General features: G+C 49.6%; 2 protein-coding genes across 11 annotated transcripts in view; one reads left to right on the forward strand and one right to left on the reverse strand.

The window, feature by feature from the left end:
- On the forward strand, positions 1-16,078 carry LOC122392776 (DDB1- and CUL4-associated factor 10-like). 2 transcript variants are annotated; one of them, XM_043388041.1, is made up of 8 exons: positions 1-356; positions 9,285-9,426; positions 10,667-10,744; positions 11,245-11,358; positions 11,542-11,745; positions 12,157-12,328; positions 12,664-12,787; positions 14,529-16,078. In XM_043388041.1, exons 2-8 carry the CDS (start codon positions 9,311-9,313, stop codon positions 15,578-15,580), a joined length of 1,860 nt encoding a protein of 619 aa, XP_043243976.1. In that variant the 5' UTR covers positions 1-356; positions 9,285-9,310; the 3' UTR covers positions 15,581-16,078. The 2 variants fall into 2 exon arrangements, with proteins under 2 accessions (XP_043243976.1, XP_043243975.1); XM_043388040.1 differs by having other exon boundaries at positions 76-155.
- Positions 16,076-26,254, reverse strand: part of LOC122392777 (copine-8-like) — a 24,938-nt gene continuing 14,759 nt past the window's right edge. For 4 of the 9 annotated variants that reach the window (XM_043388046.1, XM_043388043.1, XM_043388044.1 and 1 more), the window contains exons 5-8: positions 23,081-23,216; positions 22,530-22,772; positions 21,861-22,039; positions 16,076-19,081 (exon numbers count right to left, since the gene is read on the reverse strand). In XM_043388046.1, the coding sequence (XP_043243981.1) occupies positions 18,758-19,081; positions 21,861-22,039; positions 22,530-22,772; positions 23,081-23,216 (882 nt within the window). In that variant the 3' untranslated portion in view covers positions 16,076-18,757. Of the gene's footprint in view, positions 19,082-19,838; positions 19,986-21,860; positions 22,040-22,529; positions 22,773-23,080; positions 23,217-26,254 lie in introns of all 9 variants that reach the window. The other 5 variants (XR_006258581.1, XR_006258582.1, XM_043388047.1 and 2 more) reach the window with 3 other exon arrangements.

A 26,254-nucleotide genomic window follows, 5' to 3' on the forward strand; every position in this document is an offset into this window, starting at 1 on the left:
GGCGCTCTGTTACATTAACGACGCGCTCCCATTTTGACGCGCGGCGGCGCTGCAGTTGCATTTCAAAGTTGGGCTGTGTATTTCTGACTTTTCATTTTCCAAAGTTTCCCGGGCGATGCACGTGGCATTGCCGCTACCTGACCGCTTGGAACAGCGTGAGAGTTCCGGTTAGCACCTTGGTCCACTGGATGTGGTGCTTAACCCAAACCAACCAACCAACCATTTTCCAAAGTTGGGTCGAAGAAAAAGAAGGCCTTTAAACATATTGAAATGCAGCATGGCGTGTCTTGCCTTTCGAGATGAGGATTTGTAGTTGTTATTCTAATAGCATATAAGTGACAGGGCAATGTTGTAAGGTGAGATTGGATTACCTATCGCATTCGCAGCCCACAAGGGTTAAGGTCTAGCTACACTATGCGGGATCCTACGTCCGTGATCTGCGTGTTTGCGGGTTTTGCAGAAAATCGGTACGCAGGTCAAGTTCAGCTGATAGGAAATACACAGGGTCAGCTACACTGGGGTCACGCAGATTCAGTCAAGGAAATCCCGGACGTTCAGTACAGGAAATGCCGGATAGTCAGGACGGTCAGGATGTTCCGTACCAATGTAAAGTTCAAAGCTACGAACTTTTTTGCAGAATCTGCGAGTTTGAGTGATATGAGACAGTTGTTGGCGCACTGCGCACTTGGTGGCGCACCGTATGAATCCAAGTGACGTAATTAATAATTGTTTCTTTATTTTTTTTTGTGTTTTTGATGTTTTATTAACAAAATAAAATATTTATCAATAAAATAGTATTGAAGGTAGCAAATTAAAGCGTTTGTTGCGAAACCATTTATTAGTTGTTATTATTACGTCAGCTTATAATAACTCACGGAAATTCTGGAAACTCGCAGAAAGCGATGTCAAGGGAGTCTCGCAATCACGGATCTGCAGATCACGCACATAATTTCCTGGACGACCACTGCTAGTGTAGCTTAAGCTTTATGGTGCTGTTGCCTATTTTAACTTTTGGTTTTGCTGTTCATCATATTGATCCTAGTTTTGGCATAAATTGCTTTTAACTTAACCCGCGCCCCAATTGCGGTCTCTGCCAACTTCGCCCTAGTGGGGGGGGGGCATATGTTACCACCCACCTCTAACTAAAAAACTAAGAGGGCTAGAAAGACGCGGTAAAAAGCAGTCGATAGCTGGGGCATTCCACGATAGATCGTACCAGGCCCGTCACCCTCATCTCTCAGATTTTAATGAAAATCCGTCCTAGGGGTAATCATAGGCCCCAAAGACGCCTGGAAAAATATCAGGCTTCTCAGATCAAAACTTTTTGAGTTATATTGCATTACATTCTTTTAACTTCAGTTTATAACGGTGAGTTTGATGGCCTATAACTCAAGAATGGGTTAAGCTACCAACAAACAGTAAACAACACTAAGCTTGCGATGAATCAAAAATTAATATTACCATTTAAAAATTCCAAAGAAAAATTTTCATTGTTGAGCAAAAACCTAAATCTTTTTTCATTTGCCTCTAATGACCTTTGGGACCAAAATTTTTCAAATTTTTATTTTTTTCAAAATAAACTTCATGTCATTGCAAATCGACATGCAAAAAATTAGAAAGGTGTTCTTTCTATAAAATCCTCATTTTCCCGCAAACAAAATGGGTTTCGGTGGGGTTGATACGACCCCAGCACGCCGTTTCGCTTCTAATAGAGCTAGAGCCTCGCGGAAAAAACGAGCGTGTGTGCCGCAACAAGTCACAGCGATTGGTACCCGATTTTAAGGTCTCAATTTAACCGGTAGCGTCTGAGGTCAGGTCAAGTTACTGAAGTTACGGGTTCGGTTTTTAGTAAATAACTTCGCAAAAAAATGGCCGCAGAGCCGCGATTTTGGCATCATTGTGTTCGCCTAGCTCAGGTGCATCGAATGGTATACTTTTTGCTAGGGTGAGGTCAACTTAAGTAGTTGACCTCGGATCAAGGTCAAGTCAGAGCCCCTCAGGTCACGAAGCTGGGCAAAGGGTATCATATGGCATATCATTCGATTCGGAAGGTCTTCCCGAGTCCATTGGTGGCTTTCCTGACTCTCTAGCTCCATTTGATCGGGAGTAATTGACGAAAAACTCGTACGACCCTAGCGACGTCATAAATGACGTCACGCAAGGTTACCAATGCAAAAGAAAAGCATTGGACTTTGCAAGAAGTGCATGAAATCACGATACCATGTACGTGGGATAGTTTTAGATCATTCTCGGCGCCAAGATAACAGTTTTTATATTTCCCCATTGACTTATAACAGTGATGTCACGTGACCGACCTGACCTCACGTAACCTTAAAAATTCCCAGATATACAAGTTGTGAGACCTCTGGAGGACACCATGTATGCATCCTGTAGCTTTCATCTCGGACAGCTATGGTTGTTGGCGTCCAAAACAATGTCAGAACCAAACAGCCTTTTTCACCCTCGCGCTTATAGGAAAGAGGGTTGGATGAACCTTCTTTTCACTTTTTTCAGATGACTCAGACTTCAATTGAAATTTCAGTAACCCGTGATGTCACTAGGCAGCTTTACCACGCCATTTGTAAGCTCCTCTCCCGGAATCACTATTCGAAACCGTTATCGTGACGTAAAATAAATACATTTATAGAAAGAACACCTTCCTAATTTTTTGCATATTTGTTAACAATGAGCCAAATATTTTTTTTAAAGAAATAAAAATTCAAAAAAATTTGGTCCCAAAGTCCAAAAAACACAAATGAAAGAAAACTTAATATGTCATATATCAAAAATAGCGTATTTTTCGACATTTCAAAAATACATATTAATCTCTGTTTCATGGCAAGTTCAATGTTGTATAACATTTGGCATTTGAATAATCCGTCTTAGAGTTACAGCCCGCCAAACTTAGCGCTGCAAAGCAAGATCCAAAAAATGTTATACACCATAACTAAAAAAATACTTATCTGATAAGCCTGAAATTGTTACAGGTGGATTCAGAGCCCCTGATTACCCCTAAGACCAATTCTCGTCAAATTCCGAGAGATGAGGGTGTCAAATTGGAAAAAAGTGGTACGATCTATCGTGGAATGCCCCAGCTCTCAATGCGTACGTTTGAAAGTATTTCAGTCATTTTTCATCTTAGAGCAATATTGGGGTCACCAGAGGTCATCAAAGGTCAAAATTTGCCAATTGTCATTATATTTTTCAGAAAACATGCCGTTATCTCAGGAACTATGGTAGCTAGAAAAACGCATGGAACAACAATCGATAGCTTTTGAACTCTTCTTTTGATAAGGTCATCATCAAAATTGACTTCAGGTCAACGGTTTAGCCTCCAGAGGGCAAAAACTCCAAAAATAGCTGTTTTTACTAAGTGTTTTTCGACAGTAACTTTCGACTACAAAAAGCCACGACATTTCTGTTGCCAGAATCGTGTTCCTCTCGCCGAGACGCGTCGAATGAACTATAATTTGACCTTGAAAGGTCAACTTGAAAATTTGACCTCAGGTCAAGGTCATGACCTGACCGGAAAAGGTCATGTTGCATATCAGTCGATGCGTCTCAACAAGACAAACACAATGAGACCATCCCCAGCGTCCTATCTCTTTCCAATCGCGAGTTGTTGGCAAAAATATGTTTGTAGCCTCAAATGACCTCGGATGACCTTTCTAGAGGCTATCAGCAAAAATGACACCAAGGTCATCACGGATGGTCCAAATCATTGTGATTCTGAAACATAAGCGTCGCCAGAGATTTTCGGTTGGGGGGGGGGGGGGGGCAAAATCAACTTTTGTGTTAAAACTTGCCTTTCCCCAGTCTTTACTCACTCGTTTTACATATCATTCGACGCGCAATGGTGCGAGGAATCCGATGGTGACAAAGGTTTCCTTCTAGCTATGACATGTAATTTTTTTACAGAAAAATTCAAAATTTTGAAATTTCATGACAAAAACGACTGGTAGAATTATAGTATATAGTGGCTGCGATTGCCGACACACTGCAGAGGGCCCCTGTGCATAGGCTCGACGCTCATGATCATTACCCAGAAAAAGGTGAAAAACGATCAATTTAATCGGATCACCCTGCTAAAACCTCCATTCACGCATGCATGCAGAGGTTTTACGTGAAATGCATAGGACTTATCCCAGCCGCTGATCGTAGCTAAGTTGGGCATTCGGCGGAGAGTGAATGTCGGAAGTGTGAATCGGAAGTAATTCATCTTTGCTCCAGTGAGAGGAAGTGTTTTGTCTACTCGAGTGTGAACAAAAGTTTCTCGTTTTTCGTGTGAAGGGAAGCGCTGCAAACGCGAACAAAAGCTATTAAACGGAACCAAAAGTTACGCACGGCATAGCGGCAAGGGATCCCTTAGAGATAGGTTTGGGACTTCCAGGCCATTTCAGGCCACTCAGGGCCAGTGCCGACTCTTAGAAGCATGCTTAGGATCCCGGAGATCGGCGTGGGTCACCTCAAATATTTACGTGTACGTGGTGCTTTAGGGCTTTCCGAGCCCAAGGTGGGGCCCTCCGAAGCCAGTGTGGGCGGCGGGCGCTAAGAGACTAGGCCCCGGGTGAGCCTGGCCCTGGAGCCCTCGGATAACAGTGTGAACCCTCGGGGTCTGTGTCGAATCCCTAAGAACCCTACGTAGGGACATAATAAACATGTGTTGCGGACCTCAGAGGGACACGTGAGCTGTGACCCCTCAGATGCCGGCTTGGGGTTAGCAAAGTATGTCGCCTCAAAAGTTTGGCTGAACTAACAGAGGCCAGTTAACCCGCGACCGCCTGAGGGGGGGTCGGATCCGACCCCCCCCCTCTCCGTTTTTCTTGAATAACTCATGAACCGCTTGCGCTATCAACTTGAAACTTCGCATACCTTCTCCCCCATCAATTTGACGTCTCCTGTGCAATTTTTAAGAAAAAATTTTCAAACTTTTTTGAGATATATCGATTTTAGTGATGTAACTACATGGCGTTTTCAGTCAAAAAATGGTAAATGTTTAAAAAATCGCCAAAAATCGAGGTTTTGAGCAAATTGCAAATTAAGGACATGAAAAGACGCAGCTCAACGAGTTCTTTAAAATGGCTATCTCGGATTTTCAATAAAATGCGTTTTTCACCCCTAAAAATTCAAAAAACTATATTTTTTGGAAAACAGCTAATAAAATCCAAAATTTTGAGAATTTCCAAAAAACCGGAATATATGTTATAGAGCTCTATTAGAACATTAGATGTCCCAAATTTCAACTTTCTATCTTGATTTTTGACCCCCAAATTGTAAAAAATAGCTCCAACATGCATAGGGCATGGTGACGTCATAAGCATTTTAGCGAATTAGAGGCACTTCTGAACATCGCATGTGAAAACAAATGGCACCACTAGATTCCTGGGACAAAGCTCGTCTAGAAAAGTGCATTTTTATGTCAAAAATAAAAAGTTGAAAAATTGACCTTTTTTCTCAGCCCTCGTTTAGTATAAACGATTTTTTATGCTTTCAATGCACACTTATCACCAGCACAGTGACTTGGGGTCACATATAACCATTACCATCGGATTTGGCGTGAAAAATAAGCCATAAAACATGTGTCGCACGCCCATGTAGCAGAAAGTGAAAACCGTGACCTTTCGTGACCTGACCTGACCTTGACCCGTACTTAGTATGACCCCTATACGCACATGGTACCTTCACTAGGTCTTTGAGGTCATTTGTGGTGAGTTTCGAGCAGCAGCTATCGATTCCGCTGTCCGTAAGCCTAATCATGCAAAACCCCTGAATTTGACCTTTGACCTGACCTTGACCCGAAAGTTGACCTCAATCTTAAAATCTTAAGAGTGCTTTGGGAAGGTCTCGTAGAGACCTTTCGAACGCCGCCTCGCGGGGCTCGATACGACCATTGGTTCTCGAGATAACAGGGGGGGGGGGTCGGATCCGACCCCCCCCCCCCCAGGCTGATGTGGGTACGGAAATAGCCCAGGCGGTGCCGGGTTAACCCTATTCCTGGCGGGGGGCCTCAGGAGCCCCCCCTGAGGTTTTTTGGTTATTTCTCCCAAACGCGTTGAGCTAGGAAGCTCAAATTTTCTGACTTTTCATAAAAGGCTTCTACGCAACATGTCTGAAAATTTTGAGTTGATCTGACCTCAGGTCAGGTCACCAGAGGCGGTTTGGTGACCCTACCTCAGAAAAGTTTGCAATCACGCCAGAGCTAGAGTTTTTGACCGATCAATTTCTTCTCTTCAGGCTTTAGTTAGGGTACCAGTATGTGCAATTTGTATATCTCGGAATTTTGATATCGGTGACCTAAGGTCAGGTCAGTTTCGCGACCTCCCCATTATAAGTCAATGGGGGAAAAATCAACTCCCTGTTTTTACCACTAAAACGGGTCGGAATGGCCCCATATACCATACATGACTTCATAAACGATCAACCGTCACTACCTTGAGGTCTGTTTTGCTGTTGGGCAGCTGTGAGGTCATGTGACGTCATCAAAGGTCACCAAAGGTTTTTGGCCAATAACTCCGTACAGGAACAAGATACAGACGCGTGGATGGTCTCATTGTGTTCAGCTCGTCAAGACGCATCGAATGATATACATGATGACCTCGAGGTCACGTGACCTGAGGTCAACCTTTGACCTTGACCTTGCGAGGTCAACATATATATCATTCGATGCGGATTGACGAGAGGATCACGATGATGCCCTTGGTTTGTTCCTATCTTGACTAATTCGAAAGTTATTCGAGAAAAACTCTCTCCATATCTAGCGCCGCCATTTTGACTTTTTCGACCCCTGTGACGTCATCTTTGACCTGACCTGAAAATGACCTTTGTAAAAATTGTAGATCTTGACCGTGCGTATCCGATGCCGTTTACCGTTTGTCGCTATCTTGCTTCGTTCTCGAGATCTCAGGGGGGGCCGAATCGCCCCCCCCCCCGCCAGTTTCTTGTCCCGGCGGAGCCCGCCAGGAATAGGGTTAAGGTTCTGAGAAATGTTCGAAGGCTCAAAGATCCCTGTATGGGCCCTCAGAGAACATGGATACCAGTGGGACTTTCAGAGGCCGGTTTGGGCCCTCTGAAAGCTTCTTTAGGGCTCAGTGGAGCTCCTTAGGAGCCTTTGTTTAAAGCAAGCTCATGAGCCCTGCGACACTTGTACGGTACTTAAGCCTGTCGCAGACATTTGACGAGAGTTGAGAAAGGCCCCGAAGATTTCGTTTCACGCTTTGAACGAAAATTGTGTCAGCACTCCAAAACTTATGAAAATCAGCTGTACAATGTAATAAAGAACGAACTAGGAACATGGAATGAATCACAGCATTGACATTTCCGAGTCTGGACTCGGAGTCTTGAAGATTTTGGCGACTGCGAGTCGGACTCTGGTTTGAACTGCTTGCTCCAACCGAGTCTGACCTCACAGGCATTCTCAGAAAGGTACCCTCATTTTTTCCCGACTCCAAAATCTCATCGGATCTGTATCGATCTCAGGGGGTGCCCGGTCCGAGGTTGGGGGGGGGGGCAAGCTGCCCCGCTTGCCCCCCCGTGGCGACGCTAATGTTCTGAAATATTTGGACTGTTCCTATGCGTACACACGGATCTAGAGGCATTTTCATTTTCTCCATTGACTTGTAATGGAAAGGTCACGCCACTGACCTGACCTTAGGTCACGGATATAAAAAATCCGAGATATACGAATTGTAGGCGCCCATAACACCATGCAATCCACCAAGTTTAAAACCTTTCTGACAAACACTGCAGGCTGGACATGATTGCAAACTTTTTTAGGCTTGGTCGATTAACTTGACCTGGTAACCTGACCTGACATGACCTGTGGTCAAAAATTTCACACATTGTCCAAAATTGATGTACCAAAAGCTACCCGAAGCGGCGCGGCGCTACGCGCCGCGGTTTTTTTATTCACACGCATAAAACGCGACAGGGTGGTAACATATGCCCCCCCCCCACTGGGGCGAAGGTTAAATGAGCAGTTAAAGAAATTTAATATCATTTACTATTTGTATGCAAACTTTTTGCGATTTTTGATGCCTGCTCTGTGCTCAAAGATTATGAAACACTGGTGGTCATGACTAGCGTATGCCATGCTGGTAGACGCGAGTTCATAGTTGGCATAAGTATTTCGCTGTTGGGGCCTGTCTGGCATCCTGCTTGATCTATACCTGGGGATTCAGAATCCCTCTCATTATATTGAATGATCATGCTATCCAAATGTTGCTGACAAGGAATGTGCTGATTGTTTGTTTGTTTTTTTTTTTTTTTTTTTTGGTGATTCTAATATTAGCAAAATGATCCAAAAATTCAGTTTTAATGAAATTAAGATGGACAAAAATACACAAGATTCTGTTCCCATGCTTGCAGATGACTGTAAATGTCTAATTCAGACAGAGAAGATCAAAATGTATAATGGAACATTTAGTTTTAGGTGATAGCAATAAGTAGGTTTGCTTTGCAAAGTTTTCCAGGTCAAGTTTTTGCTACCAGCTGTATTGCTGAAGCTAAGGTCAAATAATTTTCCAAGGTGAAATTTTGCTTGTTTTTGAATATCTTATCTACAGATGATGGGTAAAAGTGCAGCCACTACCATGAATAATTCAAGCTGTGGTCACCTGAGGCTGACGTGACCAAAGCTGATCTGTTCTAGCCAAGCTTGAAAGCCAAGCTGATCTGTTCTAAGCCTAGCCTTCTGCCAGAGGCAGGTGCTAGGTGTCACTGTAAGGTACTAGGTAGTTTAGCCTGTAGGGTTAGGTAAGCATAAGATCAGGTTAGGTTATGTCAGTTGCATTTAGTAGTAGAAAGTTTGGATAGGCTGGGACTTGGGTAAAATCAGTTTAGGATGGGCAAGGCATGGTTTTGTTGCAATAGGATAATGTTGTACAGTGGATATTGCATAACCACCATACACCATATTTTATGGAAGACCAAGCTAACTCCTTCCGGGGCTTCTGTTCTGCCACTCATGTTCAGTTGGTGTTACCAGTCACCAATGAGTTCAAAGTTTGCCCACAGCCACAATATATGACTGCCTTCAATATACAATATACATGATGCAAGTGTTAAATGATGCTTTGTGTTTCTCAACAACTATGTATTGTGCATTTTGATACATGTTCCCTTTGAAGGTATATTTGACATTTCTGAATAATTCGAACATTTGACCACAATTGCCTATGTCCCATTTCCCATCTGTATCGTTTCTCAATAAACAAACAACAAATCATCATCCCCGAACGACAGCGCACCAACATCTCTGAGCCTAACACATCTGTCTTTGGCCATAGGCCGGCGGAGGGCCGTGTGAGGGAGGATGCCCAAGTTTCCGCGCGCCACCGGCCGGGTGACGCTCTACCCGTACGACCGGCAGTACGGCTGGAGGCCCACGCTCGGCGACCAGGACGCCATCTCGTCCCGGCTCTACTCGCGGTGAGACCGGCTGCGCTAGCTACCCACGCGGATTGAATTACACAGACGCTGACTGGGATGGCTGCGCTTGCGCCAGGTCACCAATGTTGGAATGCATCCACATAGACACATGTCATAAGGAAACATATTTGCATTGGACTTTGCTTACATGCGTTTCACTCGCATAGCAATATAGGTAATGCTTTCTTAACCTGATCATGCGATTCATTTATGTCTGCTTTTTTCGTGAACTCCGGACACGGCTAGCTGCATCGCTCTTGCTTAGTAATAATCACACTAGGGCCTAGCAAACGTGTCTGCCTATATACGGTAAAGACTTAATTTTTTATTGTAAGTGTATACCCCAGTGTTTGCCAACCTTCACTGGACGAACTCTTAGTACAGAACTTGACCTTGAGGGACTCGCGATTGGAAACAGACATCCAAGCTTTTCGGTTGTGACTTGTGACACCCGTGGCCTGACACACTGGTACAGCTCATGGTCGTCTTTTAGGTAGGGTGAGCTGGTTACGGAGCGAGCGAAGCGAGCGTAGTCTTTCCTTAGATTAACGGAAATTTCTGAGTATGAGCGGCCGGCCGGCCGGCCGGCCGGCCGGCCGGCCGTGGTCACGCTTTTGCGAGGCTTATATCTCAGCAACCACTTGACCGATTTACATGCGGTAAATTTTGTAGGGTAGCTTCATTCCTTCTACCAAGTATTGGACTATTCCCGATGCATGTGGGTGACCCCTTAAGCACGTGCCACGTGCAAAACGAAGAGGTGTCAGTTTTGTAATTGTTGCAATATCTCGGTAACTACTTGGCCGATTGCGCTGAAAGTTGGCATGTAGGTAGGCACCCACTAGGCACTGCATATCCATGTGCCAGAGTTGGGGTGCTGCTGCACGTGCGCACGTGCAGGGGTCGTTTCCAGATCTCGAGAACGGCTCGGCCGATGGCGCTCAAATTTGGTACACAGTTAGGGACCGGTTAGTAGGGTGCCGTGCACAAGTCAGTTGGGACCCATTTTGCACGTGCGCACGTGCAGAGTGCCGCTTCCAGATCTCGAGAACGGCTGGGCCGATTGTGCCCAAATTTGGTACATCGCTAGAGACCGGTTAGTAGGGTGCCGTGCACAAGTCAGTTGGAGGTACCCCCTCGCAATTTCGCACGTGCAAGGCCTACCCTCTCGCTCGCTCCGTTAGTCGCCCCAAAAGGCGTTATACTGGTTTTATGTCTTCAGCGAAGTTTTCCTTCTCAGTGTGGCACCTGTGGCGACATATGAAGATTTCAAGGGATCTGGTGGAGCCGTCTTTAACTTGGAATTCTCCAAGGATGGGTTCGTTTTACTTTTTTTCTTTACTTTGCGGAGATTTTTTGTCATTATATATGAACAAATGTCCCGGACGTAATCGTCCTACCGTAAAGTGGGGCTATTTGAGACAGTGGGGCTATTTGAGACGGTATTTAAAATCGCTATAAAATGAAGAGCGTTTGATTTTTATGTGATATTTTTGCTCAGGAAGGTGTGGAATCGAGCAGTAAATTCGCCTGAGCAAAAATTAAGCATAAATTTCAAACGGTTTTTATTTTATAACGATTTTAAATACTGTCTCAAATAGCCCCACTGTCTCAAATAGCCCCACCTTACGGTACCTTTATTTATACAGGTGGCCTCTGTAAAGAACGTGCTGTTGTTGCGTCGTGGACCATACATGTTACACTCGAAAGTCGCTAAACTACCGGTCCGGTGGTCAGCGTTACTCACCGCTAACGTGGTCTTTTCCCTAATCCCTACTAACACCCAGTGTTCTCCCCACCCGCTTGCGGCGCGTGCAGGAAGGTGCTGGTGGCGGCCTGCGAGCGGCGCTGTGTGCTTCTGTTCGACACGCTCACGCGCCGGAACGTGCACACCGTGGAGGAAGCGCATCAGGGATACGTCAACTGCGTCAAGTGAGTAATCGACCGACTTCGTCCTTTTGCGATCCAGCTTTTTACAGATTGTGTTAACTTTATAACTGTGGGCGCTGAGGATCTCAGGCAGTCTGAAAGCTCAAAACCCCAAATCATCGTCATCATTTCTGTGGAACTTGTTTGTCGTCTCGCTTTTTCAATAGCCTTCCGATTGTTGCGCAGGTTCCTGGACTGTCGCATGTTCGCCTCGTGCTCGGACGATAAGACGGTGGCCATCTGGGACGTGCGCAATCTGCGCCAGAAGGTGCACTGTCTGGAGGCGCACAGCAACTGGGTGAAGAACATCGAGTACCTGCCGCACAAGAGCCTGCTGGTCACGTCCGGCTTCGACGGCAGCATCTACACCTGGAATCTGAACAACGTCGGGTGCGTGATCGGTCGGCAGATTACGTTACCTATGTCGATGGTTTAGTTGACACTTGCACTTAAGTCCACCTGGCTTGTAAGCGTTATCTCGCATTCAATATCACCTGGAGTTCGCTCATTTCTTGCTTAATCAGATTCCATGTTAGAGTTATTTGCTTGCTACCACGATGCAGACCTGCTGTATTTTCCCCAAAACCCTGTTCCTTGTCCCAGCTGCTACGGACATGAACGTCAGTTGTATTAAGTTTCCATTCTCCAAACTTATTCGTGGCCTGTTCTCTGTTCGGCTCTTTCCTCTTCTCACCTCTCTGACTCTCCCTTTCTACCCTGAATCTCCCTTTCTGCCCTGACTCTCCCTTTCTACCCTGACTCTCCCTTTCTGCCCTGACTCTCCCTCTCGGCATGCGGCAGAGGCTCGGAGCAGCGGACGCAAAACACACGGGTACTGCACACCAACGGCCTGATGCGCACCAGTCTGACACCCGACTTCAGCAAGCTGGTGATCTGCACCAACAACGGCTACCTGATGGTGGTGCACGACGTCGACTTCGACACCATGCAGGAAGACCTGCGGGGCTTCAAGGTCAGTCTGGTGACAATCGGCAGCCTGTATTCTCCGACGCTCTTTTTTGCGCCTCTGTGTTCTTTTCTGGGCCACATTTAACGTGCGGTTCTTTTTGTCACGTTTTGTCTTAGCGACTGGCTATATGAATCCGTTCAGCGCACGAAATACGGAGAACAGCACACCAAACAGGCAAACCCTGCGTCTAATCTGGAAGCGAGCGCTGACCCTGGTCTGCGGCTGTGTTTACGTTAACTCGCTCCGGAGGTATAATTGTGCCATTGTTTGTTCTGTTAATCGTCCCCGCCTGTCTATATTCGGCTCTGTGACACACGCCCGCTCCCCTCTGTCGCCAGCCGAGCCTGTATAAACTGATGCAGATCAGTAAGACGCCGTTCCCTGCGGCTGCCCGCTACACGCACCTGTTTGATACGTCTCGACGGCGCAACCGGATCGAGTTCATCACAGACTTCCCGGAAGGTGGGTCTGGCTGTTAACGTCCTCTCTACAGTGAAGTCTCTTGGTAGCTGGCGGTATCATCCGTCTCTTTACGGCTCAGGTCGAACGGTATCACGGTGCCATGAGTGCCGCAACAGTACGGGGTGGTTTGATTTGAACCGACGGTCTCGTCGGCTGGAGAGGTCGCTAGTCGGGGACCAGGGACAATGACCCGGGAGTTGGGCGTCCTTGCTCGGTTATCACAACCTTCGAGTGTTTTGGCGCAGGAGGTCTGGAAGAATATGCTAGTAGATGAGGGGAATCATTTCAAACGAACAGACGTCGATGCCCTCTGTCGTGCATGGCGAGACCTGCAGTTCGCATCCCGCCTTTCAGAGGACGCTAGCAAACCAATTTTAGCCAGTGCTTCGACGAACTGCGAGAGTAGCAGCTGTTTGTGCTATTGACAGCGGCGCGTCTTGGCCCTGCCGTGAGCATTTTTCAACCAGCAGATTTTCTTATTTCCTCTTAGGTCTGCGTTATATCTGTAGGCACTGAAGCTAAAATGAAGCTGTTTTTCGTACCTGACGGGCACTCGCTGGCCCCACTGCTCTGCCAGCGTGGATTTTTTTTGTGAACTTTGCAACGCTATTTTTGCGAAATTCCGACACTACCTATTCGCTATTTGCCAGAATTTGACAAGGTTGCAACTGGCCGTATAGAGTGAAGTTGCACTACACGTATCTTCTTTGAGGCATACGAAATCTTCTCGTTGCTGCCGCTAGCTTATGGACGTTTATTTGTTTGTCTTCCTGACCTTGAAACTCTAAAGGTTTAATTCATATTCGACCTATTTCTAATTATTGGTGAATCATGGTTAGCGTGAAATTGGTAGTCTTACAATCAGCTAGACACGTAATTTTATTGTACGATATACTGCACAGTGCATATATCACTATGGGTAGTAGGTATTGCGTTCGTTGTTACCGAATAGAAGCAGAATTTAGCTCTGAGCCCACCCACGTCCGCTCACCACGGCCGTTTGTCCGCAGTCGTTTCTCGTCCCAAGTTTCTTGTGCTACGCCGACGTGTCGGTAATGATGAGAAATAGCGCCGTTTCAAGTCTAACTCATCAAAGGCCGAGGATGCGAGAAGTCGGCCAGTTGCCGCGAACTCGGCTAATTTAAATGTTTCACAGTAGCGAGCATTAGCGTCGGCGCCGGCTGCGGGACTCTGTCGGGGCATTGAGGCGAGCTGGTCGGCGGCCCGAGCAGCTCATCAAGAGCGCGGCACGCGACGCCGCTTTGGGGCCCGTCGCGCCGAGCGACCCATTACCGATCGGCTCGCAGCCCGATGGTTTATGGGCCCATCCATCCTGACTTTACCGCGCTACTCTCAATGCAGATCGGACGGCCTCGTTTGAGGTCATCGGGCTGTTCCGGGCCCCATTTGCAACGCGCTCCCGGTATATCCCCGCGCTCATGAGCCATTTATTTTGTGTCGTCTGTAACCTATTTTTATTATTGAGACACTTTTTGACATTCAGTTATGTTATGGCTCGCGACCGATTTCAATCTTCGGTTATTTTTCCACGTCTTGAATTGTGTGCTGTGTCTTAGAGCCCTTGCATCAATTTTATATTTCCTTATTTAATTCTTTTGAAACGTTAACAACACTGTGTACAGTAGCTAATCTGAACACATGACAGGGCAATTCGGACTTCTGATTTCCTGTTAAACCACTTACGCCCCTCCCTTCTGACGCCCCCGGAGTGTCTCTGCAGGAAACGAGGCAGAGATGATCGCCTCGCTGGCGATGCACCCGCTCGGCTGGTGTGTGGCCAGCCGCAACACGAGCAGCGAGGAGGCCTCCGAGTGGACGTGCGTGCACGACATCCAGGACGAGCGGCTGCGGCCCGGAGACGACGACGCGGATCCGGACTCGTCCGGAGATCCGCCGGAGCCGGAGCTGCCTCCGCCGCCGCCTCCGCCGCCGCCAGAGCAGCTGGCCGACGACGAGCGGTCGCGGCGGCCGGCGGCCAGCAGCCCGGACCCGCTGCGGGAGCTGCAGGACATCTCCCAGTCGACCGGCTCGCTGTTCACGATCCGCGTCAACGGCCGGCGGCCGGACGGAGAGGCCGAGCCCGAAGAGCCGGGTGCCGGCGACACGGCCCGACGGCGGCCGCTCATGCAGATCCGCTTCAATGCCACGCTGCGCCACGGCGCCGGCGAGCCCAGTCTGATCCACGAGCTGGCCGGCCGCAGCATCGAGCTGCGCGCGCCCTCGGCAGACGTGGTCGAGGCGCTCGAGATCATCCGCGAGCACCGGCGCCGCCAGCGCGCGCTCGAGCGCGGCGAGTCGCCCGATGTCGGCGGCGACGCTCAGGGTCCGTTCATCATCCGCGCCGGTCCGAGTCGGCACGGCGGCGGCGCCGACTCGGTGTTCCTGATCGGCTCCCAGGCGCGCGCGAGGGAGCGCTACCGCCAGGTGGACCTGAGCCACCAGATCGCGCAGAACCGGCCGCGCCTGACGCGCTACATCGAGGAGCCCAACCTGCGACTGACGCACGGCTTCATCAAGGAGCTGTGCTTCAGCGCCGACGGCCGGCTGCTCTGCTCCCCGTTTGGCCACGGCGTGCGGCTGCTGGCCTTCAGCGAGACGGGCCAGGAGCTGAGCACGTGCTGGGCGCCGCCGGCGCGGCCGCTGCACGAGCTGGCCGCCACCTCGTCCCACAAGCGCGCTGTGGTGACGGCCAAGTTCTCGCCGTGCGAGTGTCTGCTGGTGACGGGCTGTCTGGGCGGCAGCGTGGTCTGGCACCAGCCGCGCCTGGTGTGAGTCGCCGCGCCGCCCCGCGAGCCCTTCTGTGATAGACGCCTGCCGCCGCCGCCGCACGCGGCGGCTTCACGGACAGCCGGTGCTGGTCGGACGGCCGTGAGGGTCGGGCCGGTACCTCAGTCTGCCCGCTCCGCCGGTGCGCCCGCGTGTCGTTTTTGTTTACTGTGGCGAGTCTGTTTCGCCCGTGCCGGTTTATGGCCTCTGTCTGGCCAGCCGCCCCAGAGGCGGACACGGTAAAACTACGCCGTCTCAACCGGCCCAGAGTCGGAGTGTGGACGACTGTGCTGTCCTGGCCGCCAGAGGCTGACTGTGGGCGGCTGCGTCCGTGTGGGTGTGTCGGTGTATTTGTATGTTTGTTGTGGGACACGCGTCGGGTGGAAGCCGTATACTGTTTGTTTGTGAAGACAATAATGTTCCCGCACGCGCCGCCCGACTCATGATGTGCGATCCCCGACGATCTTCCATGTTCTTTAGCTCAAATAAAACGATCATAATTGATTCGTTGATGTGTATTTCACAGAAACCCCATTGATGCCCCACAGTCCCTGAGGTGAACTGTAATAGGCACGGTAATGACAGGCAGGCAGTTAAAGCGCACGTAGTTCGATTCATCTGCGCGACACAGCGAGCGGGTGGCGCACGCCGACGCAGTAAAGCAGTAGCAAAAATACATGTGAATCAAGAATATGAGGAATAGGGAGTAACTGGTCGCGTGGCTAGACAGGCAAGTGCGAAAGAGCGCCGCCAAACGCCCCGAGAAGGGGCAGCTGCAGCCCGCGGTCCAAACAGATCACAGCGCTCCATGGCGAGACATGAAAGCAGCCGGTTAACTCAGTGCCCACATAACACACCAGTCAGCGTTCTGACGAGACATGACAACAGCCTCCGCCTGCGCTGCGGCACGTCAACGGGTTGAGGCTGGCGGACAGGTCAATCACAGCTCTGCTCACACATTCAGAGCGTTGAGGAAGCACCCAGACGCCGCAGCGGCCAAAGCGTAAACAGAGCTCACCGCGGGCAGCTGCAGCGGCCGGCGGCGGCGACCCGTCCATCGTCGGGGCCCGGCTGGAGCGAGAGGACTGGCGGGCCGGCCGGGAGGGCTGGGTCGGGACGCACACCCGCGGGCTCACACACACGGCACGCGAGCGACAACAATCCATCAAAGCACACCCTATTGCACATCGAGACACCAAAGCAATGCTATAAGTACACACAACCTTGTACTGACCACGGGGTAGTGTTGGAAAGTGGGGATACGAACAGACAGACATATACTCCCACAGACACGGACGTGTGTACCCCACAAGGCAACAGAATTCTTTCACCCCAGCAGCATCCCAGCAGCAGCAGGTGTACTCCATTAAATACGGCTAGTACCGGTACGGAGCTGCGCTGCGTCATACCCTTCCCAATTAGGTGAGGGAGATCCCGCGGGGTCACCCACCGCCCTTGTATGACGGCAACGGGATACATTTGAACGACGCAGCAATTATGCTATAGATGGAAACTCGTGGAAACGCACAGAAGCCCAGTCACAGAGCTGTGGAAAAACGGTTCTACTGAAATCACCAACTACGAATTTATTCTATATATAATTCTAGTTTATCCGACAAGTTTGATAGAAGTTGGACTATTTTCATGCTCCACAAAAAGGAATTCATCAGATGAAATGACTCCGACCTCAACCCTATGTAACACAGGGTGATTTTGCGTAGCCAGCCTCAATAAAGAGACGTGTGCCACTGGTAGGAATATGTCCAGTCGACCAACACCTAAATTTAACCTCACAACGAAGCTCAGCCGTTGCAAAAACCAGCAAGGTTTCTCACTTAGGGCTACGGTTGGCACAGCAACATCGGGCGCGGGCTCGGTGCGTATTTGAGTTTGTGGCGTTAGCCGAGGGTGTGTGAGTGACCTTAGCGGCGGCGGCGTGCCCCGAGAGCCCGCCCCATCTGAGGCACGCCACATGAAGACACCACTGCCCTGGGGTGAGTCTGAGAGTATGGTCACGGGGTCCCGCTGACGGGTCTAGGCCCTTCATCAAGCTACTTGGCTACAAACGGTAGATGGCACACCGCTAGCGGGCTCTATCTGACCTCACAGGTCACCTGCGGAGCACGGAGCACGGGCAGCGGGGCAGCTACTGAAGTGATTAAGGCGCGTCACATCTGTGCGCAGCAGACGCGTGTTGGACCCTCGAATTATAAACGGCAGCGCGAGCTGTGCGAAACGGCTGCAAATTGAGCGACAGTGGCGAGCAGTATCGGTACGTCCCAGATTAATAAAGGCTGACATTTAAACAAATATCGTAACAACAACCCATTCAAATCGGACCACAGTCAGCATTCATCCACGACAAAAATAAAACAAGTAAATAAAATCGTCTGATTAAGCACACAGGACAACAGCTATATGGCCTCTTCAACAATATCCCTTGGCTGCATCACATTTCGATATTACTAAGTACATCATCCACGGAAACCCAAATGCACATCTGACAGGTCGGGGACTTAAACTGACCGCCGGCAGTCCCGACTTGACAGCGTCCCCGCCCACACGCACACAGACACGCACACAGGAGTCCAGGGCCCTGTTTCACCGGTGATAGCAGCACGCTGCTATCAAATTGCGCGAGCTGACGTAATGTGATGACGTCATACTGCTGACGTAAGGGGCAATTCTGGCGCACGATTGCCGCAATATTGTTTTACGTCATCAGCTAAATGTTCGAAGTTAATGTCCAAATTTTTCCTAAACCCAACTTCTTTTAAATACATCATATTGAAAAATTATATATCAAAAATATATATACTATCATGACTGCGTAAACTCTTACTTTTAGGCTCATACGTCACTTAATGCCGCCGCCAAGGTCGCGGCAATCGTGCGCCGGAACTACCCATTACGACAACAGTATGGCGTCACGACATGACGTCAGCTCGCGAAACGTGATAGCAGCTTGCTGCTATCACCGGTGAAACAGGGCCCAGCCCAGCGGGCGAGCGCCGCCCCTAGTCTGGCGAGGACCCCCGGGGTGGGGTGGGGTGGGTACAAGGGGAGCCGGGGGCACACCAGACAGGACACACCGGACACATTGGACACACGGGATGCCAGTCACCCAGAGGTCGGGGAGCGCCCATAATATCCACGTCAGGTCAGGTCTCCGTTCGATCGGCCTCAGACCAGCTGCGGGTCGGGCGGCAGGGGAACGGGCGCGGCGCGCGGCGGCTGCGGCTGGATGCCGGCGCTGCGCATGTAGCCGAGGAACTGTGCCGGCACCTCTGCCAGCACCTCGCGCGCCAGCCGGGTCCTGACGGCGGCCGGGTCGCCGCCCGACAGCCGGCGCAGCGGCACGAACTGCACGATGTCGCGCTGCGCGGCGCGGCCGCCGGCCGTCAGACGCACCTCGTCACCGTCCAGCTCCTCCATGGCGTCGAACTCGGCGCCGCCCACGCCCACGATAATGATGGACAGCGGCAGGCTGGAGGCGCTCACAATCGCCTGCCGAACGGGTACCGCGGGTCAGGAGCGCGTCAAAACACCCCAGGTCCCCCCTAGTCAGGTCAGGGACGCGTCTGATCGCCACTGATAAGTCTAGGTCAGGGCAGGTTAGGAACGCGTCAAATATCACATACCTAGGCCAACCCAGATCAGGAACGCGCCAAATATCGCCAGGCCAACCCAAGTCAGGGCAAGTCAGGTCAGGGACAGGGTAACTGACGGGATCGGTCAGGCCGCCCTCGAGCCGCTGAGACGGCGGCTGATTGGGTGGATAGTGATGACCGTTGTCGGGATATGACGGACGTTTAGCTTTTACTGGCCGATTGACAACCAATTAGCTTCGAAGACTGATAACATTTACAGGCACTGAAGTATATGATACAAACTCATGGGGAATCAAATTTATTGAATAGTATGCGTCGTTTAACAATTACCGGGTGTTCCGAAAAAAGTGTCACGATTTTAGTCACGTGCGATTTCCGTAAAAATTGTCCGAAATAGTTTGGCTTAAGATATGTTGCTCACAACCCTTGTCGATTTTGGTGGACAAAACGGTTCACCAAAATCTACGATGGTTTTCTCGCCAGAACAAAAAATCAAAATCGTCCGATTATGGTTCGAGACGAAATCGTACGTCACCGTCCGCCGCCGACTTCGACGCGAGTGTGACATGGAAACTCGAGATCTGCCCTGCAACAAACTCATTGCAAGGTTTGTTAACCATTTTGAGACAACAGGTTCAGTCCTGAATACTCACAGGGGCAGCAGCGGCAGGCCAGCATCGGTTTCAAAGTCCCCAGAGACCATCGCGGCCGTGCGAAATTCCGTCATTGCCAGTCCCAAGAAGTCGCTCCGTCGACGCTCTCAACAGCTCGGACTTGCTAAAACCAGCGTAAGACGCATCCTATGCGACGAGCTAAAACTGTCATCGTACATAATATCCACCAGACATAAGATGACGGATCGGGACAGGCAAAAGCGGCAAGTCATGTGTCAATGGATCTCCAACAAGATGGAGAGGAACGCGCGGTGGGTGAACCGAGTCTGGTTCTCAGACGAGGCTCACTTCCACCTGAACGGTGCGGTGAACAACCACAACAACACTTTCTGGGGTAACTCACCACCGGAAGAAGTAACGGAGAAGCAGCTGAAGGGCCCGAAGGTCACTGCCTTCGTGGCCTACAACGCCACTCACGGCCTCCTCGGTCCCTACTGGTTCGAAGAAGATGGCCGGACCGTCACCATCAATGGCGAGCGCTACCGCGAGGTCATCCGGGAATTCTACGCGGATCTGACCGATATGCTCACCGATAACCAACTGCAACAGGCATGGTTCATGCAAGACGGAGCTCCGCCTCACACTGCGCGTGAGAGTATCGAATGCCTTAAGGAGCTGTTCAACGCTCGCCTCATGTCTCTCGGCACCGCCCATGAGTGGGCTCCCCACAGCCCTGATCTCAACCCGCTAGACTTTTGGCTGTGGGGGGCTGCCAAGGACACTGTGTACGCAGGCAAGCCCAAGACACTGGTCCAGCTTAAGCAGAACGTCGAAAGATACCTGCATCAAGTCGGTCCCGAGACTCTGACGAAAGTCGCTGAGAGTTTCCAGGCCAGAATCAAGGCGTGTCTCAACCGCGGTGGTGCCCATATCGAGAACGTGAACTACAAGAAGTTCGCGTAAACTTGTGATCGCAGGAACTCCTCTGCCCTCTGGCAAGGAGTTATAGCACTGATACGAGAGTAACCTTGTTGAAAAACGACAAACGTGAGCTTTCATATGGTGTATGTTTTAATGCGTTAATACTTGTCAAGCGTTTATAATACACGTTTGAAACTGTGACACTTTTTTCGGAACACCCTGTAAATTGCCATATAAATACCAGTAATACTGGGACATTTTACTAAGACCTAGCTGTTGTCAATCTCCCCACCAACGCTCCAGCAATCGGCTATTTAGTCAGTCAGTATTTGGCGTAAATAAACCGACCCACGCTGAACTGTTGGAGCCATGACTGAGAACAGGTCTTTAGTCTAATAATTTACAGAACAGCCATTTACCCAGGTGTTTTGGCAAGGACGTATGATCCTCACACCAGACATAAGCTCTCATCGATTTCTGGGACAGACGATCTATACAAATAGATGCGTCACGAGGTGTATGCAATTAGTTCGAAATCCAGTGCAGCTGCCGTTAAATTCAACAAATTAGTGTTCGTGCTGCCATCCGTCTAGTATGCAGTGGCATCTAATTTGCAAGCGATAAACTGCGCTTATCTACGTAGCCATGTAAGCTACGTAAGCATCCCATGACACACGTCCTAGAAACAGTGCAATGTCATTGTTCAGCAGTGCACACCAATCCAGGACCCACATGCAGCTTCACTAGAAGAATGCGAGGCAAATCAATACATACCTTGTATAATAAGGGTATGCTGTTGATGAAATTCATGTATAAAATCAGCAATTCCTACATTTCATGAACATCACATGTCAACATATGAGCATGCTCAAATCTCGTTACGCACCTATTTGGCTCGCTGTAGGTCTGCGAAGGACCTCTTTTCTGTAATGTGGGTGTCTAACGCACCTGTTTCGTCTAATGTGAGTGTTTGTCGCACCTGTTTGTTACACTGTGAGTGTTTGACGCGCCTGTTCGTCATACAGTGGGTGCCTGATATACCTGCCTGGTCCGCCCTGCTGTCACCGTCTGACACAGCAGCCTGGTCCTCTGAGCCTGTCCCTCCCAGCCCACCTGTTTGTTGTGGATCACCGAGCTCACCTGTTTGGTCTGCGGCATGTCGGTGATGACACCGTCGGTGATGATGAGCAGGATGAAGTACTGGCTGCCGTCGCGGTACCGGCTGGCAAAGTTTGCCACGTGCTGGATCACCGGGGCGAAGTTGGTCGGTCCGTACAGCTGGATCTGGGGCAGGCAGCGCTCGTAGGCGGCCACCACCCCTGTCGGAGCCCGGGCGGGTCAGAGGGACACTATCGGTGGAGACAACGCTCCGGAGAACTAATGGGACTACACCAGTCAGGGTTACTGGGTAGTATGCTAAGTAGTTGCTAACTAAAAGTCACTAGAGAAGATAAGTTATGTTGTGATATGATGCATTTTGAAAGACGCCACCACCACATTGCTTTTCAAACTTTCGCTGACTAATTCTATTCGTTTTAAATTTCAATCATTTGAGACAAACCAAGACGCCACCAAACCTTCAAAGAACAGGAACGCAAGACATGTAAAAAGTCACTAACACAAGTTAGGACACAAGTCACCATGTATCACATTCCCCATGCTTTGCCATCACCGCAAACAAACGACTCATCATTCCTCTGAGTTTCTTACCACTCAGCTTGTTACCAACCCGACCCCAGCTACCACTCGAGCCAGCCTCTGCATCACCATCCAGTTTCCCCGAGAAACTCCGCATTCGCACCCCACTACCTTCGATTCCGTAGCAGAACGGCGTCTCGGCTCCGATGTTGACGAAGAACTCGTGGCTGACGATGCCGGCCGGCGGCACGCGCGCGCCGAAGCCGAGCACGGGGAACTGTTTGTCGCTGTCGTAGTCCTGGATGATGTTACCGACCGCCCGTAGCGCCGTCACGTACGGGTTACTGATACGCCCGGCGGCGTCCCGGCCCAGGTAGTGCAGCGAGTCCGGCTGCATGGGGTTACCGTTGGACGCTGCCGGAGAGGATCGGGGCAGTTAGTGACGTCACTGGTGGCAGACCGGGACAGATAGTGACGTCAGTGGTGGAATAATCCCGAGTGTGACAATGGCGTCATTATGACGTCACAGTCACCACCCCTCTCCTCGTCCCTCCCCTCCCCTAGTCAACTCTGATGTACAAACGCTCGACAACAGTAACAGAACGTTACAGAGTCGAGTGACATAGCTATGCCGCGGCAAGCCAGTTATACGTTACCGAGCAGAGGAACAGCGCGTTCCAACGTCGAACTCAGCCCTAAGGTGTGAAGTCTCTGCCGCTCACCTGTGAAGTCGATGGCGATGGTGCAGGCCAGCTCGGTGCCGCCCTGGATGTAGTCCAGGAACGTGTGCTGCACGCGGATCTGGCAGCTCTGCAGGATGATCTGGCCGGAGTTTCGGTACGAGGAGCCCTTCCGCGCCTGCCGCACAGACGGGAGGCGGGGTACCGACCGGTCAAAGAGAGCGGGTTGGGCGGGAGAGCGAGGCGGCATCATACCAGAAAGGCAGCGGAGAACATGCATCAGAGTACGGTGGCTCAATTTGTGAGATAAATAATGACGGCCAATGGCGGACGATAAATCAGAATGTAGAATTAAAATGTATTTTGTTTGGCAGTCATTTAAGAGTTAAGAAGTTTTGGCTCAGGGTTTCCAATTCTGGAATATTGGAGCATCATTGGTTTTACGACCACCATCGAATTTAAGACAAATAGACGCCAAATACGTTCATGATTGCCCATTGTCTATCGATAGTGCTGCCTTCAGTCCAGTGGGAAGTTGATAACTTTATTGTGCTCTTGGTCAAACCAAGCGGCATCACAGGGCCCGAAAGCAGTCAGGCAAATAGCTATTTCATATTCGGATAGTGACAATCGCTGTTCTGGGCCACAAACAAACCTTCACCCAGAGTCCTAAATCAATAGGATACGAAATCAGGGCTATAACCGCCGCTGGGAAGCCTCTCAGTAGCGGAATTATCATACTACCAAGCGGAGTACGGATCTCCGACCAAACCGTCCGGACAGCAGTGTCCCTCATTTTCGGAAAATATTTTGTTGATGTTTATCAGCATCATCCTGCTAGTTTGATTGAATTTGCATGGATGCACATTGAGCTTTCCGGCTGAGGCTTAAAAACGGCATCAGCGCATTGCCCAGATACTTTGTTGATATTCGAAATTAGTTGAGCCTTAACATTGGTCCACTTGTGCAAGATAAAATAAGGCATTTGCTTTCCTACTTGAAGTGAAAATGCATTCCACGGAACTGTAATGTACAATAACGCACACTCATCACAAAAACTACTGGCACCTGTACACAAGGTGTGGTATGTAGATCCAGCCAGATCATACCATCAGGTCAGGTTTTGTCATGACATAGCCAGGAGGAGCAGCACGGATCGAGCTAACGCTATCGCCGAGCGACGCCGCGCAGACCGCCACCGTGACGCGCTACTCACATCCTCTATCGGATCTGATCAACATCGATAGTGCAATGAATGGATAAACTTATCGGTGAGATGGGCAGAACTTGAGAAGTTATACGCCCTCAGAACCATTCCTGCCGCAAGCTCCGACAAATTGCGGCCTTGGGTCAGCTTTGAAGGCGGAGGATTAACAATACGGCTGCAGTCAGTCCTCGCCATCAATAACGTACTAGCTTGTGACGCGGAAAATTGAATATGCACTCAATAGTCAAATGGTTTTAAAATAGTAAAAACATCGGGATTATTCAAATAATAATTATCAGAGGCGCCACTGTGTAATAATGGATATCATCAGACACTACGCTTGACTACATTTTCTACCACAAAAAGGAAAACGTGAGCTGCTACTGATTAACTAAAATGCATACGCAAAAAGGGCCTCAATCTTGAGCCTCATTAAGTGTCATTTAAAGGCCCACAGAAAACCCAAAGAGCTATCAATCTAGCACAACTATCCGACCACTCAAGTTCAACCGAGAGGAAAAACCGCCAGAAGTCATCCAGCCGTCTGTCTCAAAGTGGCGAGGCGGGGGGCGGGGGTGGCTAGAGGAGCTCTCAGACGAGCTTTGCAGTTCGCCATCAGTCGCCTCCTCAGAGAGCGGAGTTCGCCGCCGTCAAAAACCGCCGATGGCGGCTCAGAGCGGAGGGCGGGGGCGGCGCGCGGCGCTGCGAAAGCCGGCTCACCGGCAAAAAGGCTGCCACCCATCAGCCGAGGGCGATTAACGCGGTAAAGGAGCACAATTGAATTCAAATGAATGCGCCGCCGGATAAGCCGGCAGATGGTAGGCCTCTCGGCCGTTTGCAATGCACTGGGATAGGTCTTGACAGAAATAGGACCAGCATTAGATCGAGATCACACTTAATAGTAATCAGTAATATCACAATGTAAATTGCAAATTATGTATGGCCATAATTCATCAGCCAATTAGAGACCCGTGAACGACGAGCGTACGTCAGAACGATATGCTTCTTGAACCATAAAAATAACTCATTATGCATACGAGTATTCTAATTCATCCTAATTCACGATATCATCGTGGCCCAACCGCACTTTTCCGACGACAAATATCCAAATGGTATCCAATAATCCAAAATATTTGCCTACTTGAAGGCATTCTAAAAGCTTTCCATTGTATCTTAAGGTTGTTTAACCCTCGCCCGCACATGCCATTTTCCCATCCTAGCCCGGCAGTTTCTGGGGTATTTCGCCACCCACCGTTTGCTGGGGGGGGGGGGGGCGTTAAACGCCCCCAGCCGATAACTCGAGAACCAATAGGCGCAGCGAAACGCACGAGGCGGCAAAGGAAAGAGCGCGACGAGACGCTTCAGATGAGTACTTTAAAGTTGAATTTTGAGGTCACAGGTCGGGTCAAGGTCAGGTCAAACACCTGAAATCGGGCTTTCAGTAGCATGGACTTCAGGACTTCGCAATGGGCGCCTCTCGTCATAACCTCTGTCCAAACGGTGCACAATCCATCATATAAGGCCTACAAGAGTGTCAGCTCCATGTAGGGGTCAGTCAAGCATAGGTCAGGGTCAAGGTCAGGTCAACCGGGTAGGCACATATCCCCGAAAATCAAAACTGATATTCGCAGCCTGTGACACATGTTTTATGGGTAATTTGGGGCGTAGAACACGATGGTGACATTCATTTTATCATACGTGTACGTGTTTGGCTCAAAAAGTTCAATTTAAGAAATGCATGTATCATGGTCGTGAAGGAGTTACGAAAAATTGCCAAGATTCAGTTCAAGATTATGGAAAATGCGGAACGATAATCAATAATCGAAGATAGCCATTTGATTGATCATGGTATTGGCAGTCTTATGGCGTTTACGGCATGTCTGTATGTCTATTCTGTGATTTTATATGATTTTTTGAACATATGCCGTTTTTGGTCGAAAACTCAGAAATCATGACGTCACTAAAACCTCGATATCTCAAAAATTTTCCGACCGATTTTTTTGAAACTT

Source organism: Amphibalanus amphitrite, unplaced genomic scaffold (genome assembly GCF_019059575.1).
Source record: "Amphibalanus amphitrite isolate SeventyFive unplaced genomic scaffold, NRLGWU_Aamphi_draft 000500F_arrow, whole genome shotgun sequence".
Taxonomy (NCBI): Eukaryota; Metazoa; Arthropoda; class Thecostraca; order Balanomorpha; family Balanidae; genus Amphibalanus; species Amphibalanus amphitrite.

What these genes read in the sequence shown, in the direction of transcription:
- LOC122392776 (XM_043388041.1), top strand. Translation starts at nt 9,311, where the DNA reads ATGCCCAAGTTTCCGCGCGCCACCGGCCGGGTGACGCTCTACCCGTAC. An exon ending in TTGGAATTCTCCAAGGATGG is followed by an intron (nt 10,745 to 11,244) that starts GTTCGTTTTACT and finishes CGGCGCGTGCAG; the next exon opens with GAAGGTGCTGGTGGCGGCCT. An exon ending in TGGAATCTGAACAACGTCGG is followed by an intron (nt 11,746 to 12,156) that starts GTGCGTGATCGG and finishes GGCATGCGGCAG; the next exon opens with AGGCTCGGAGCAGCGGACGC.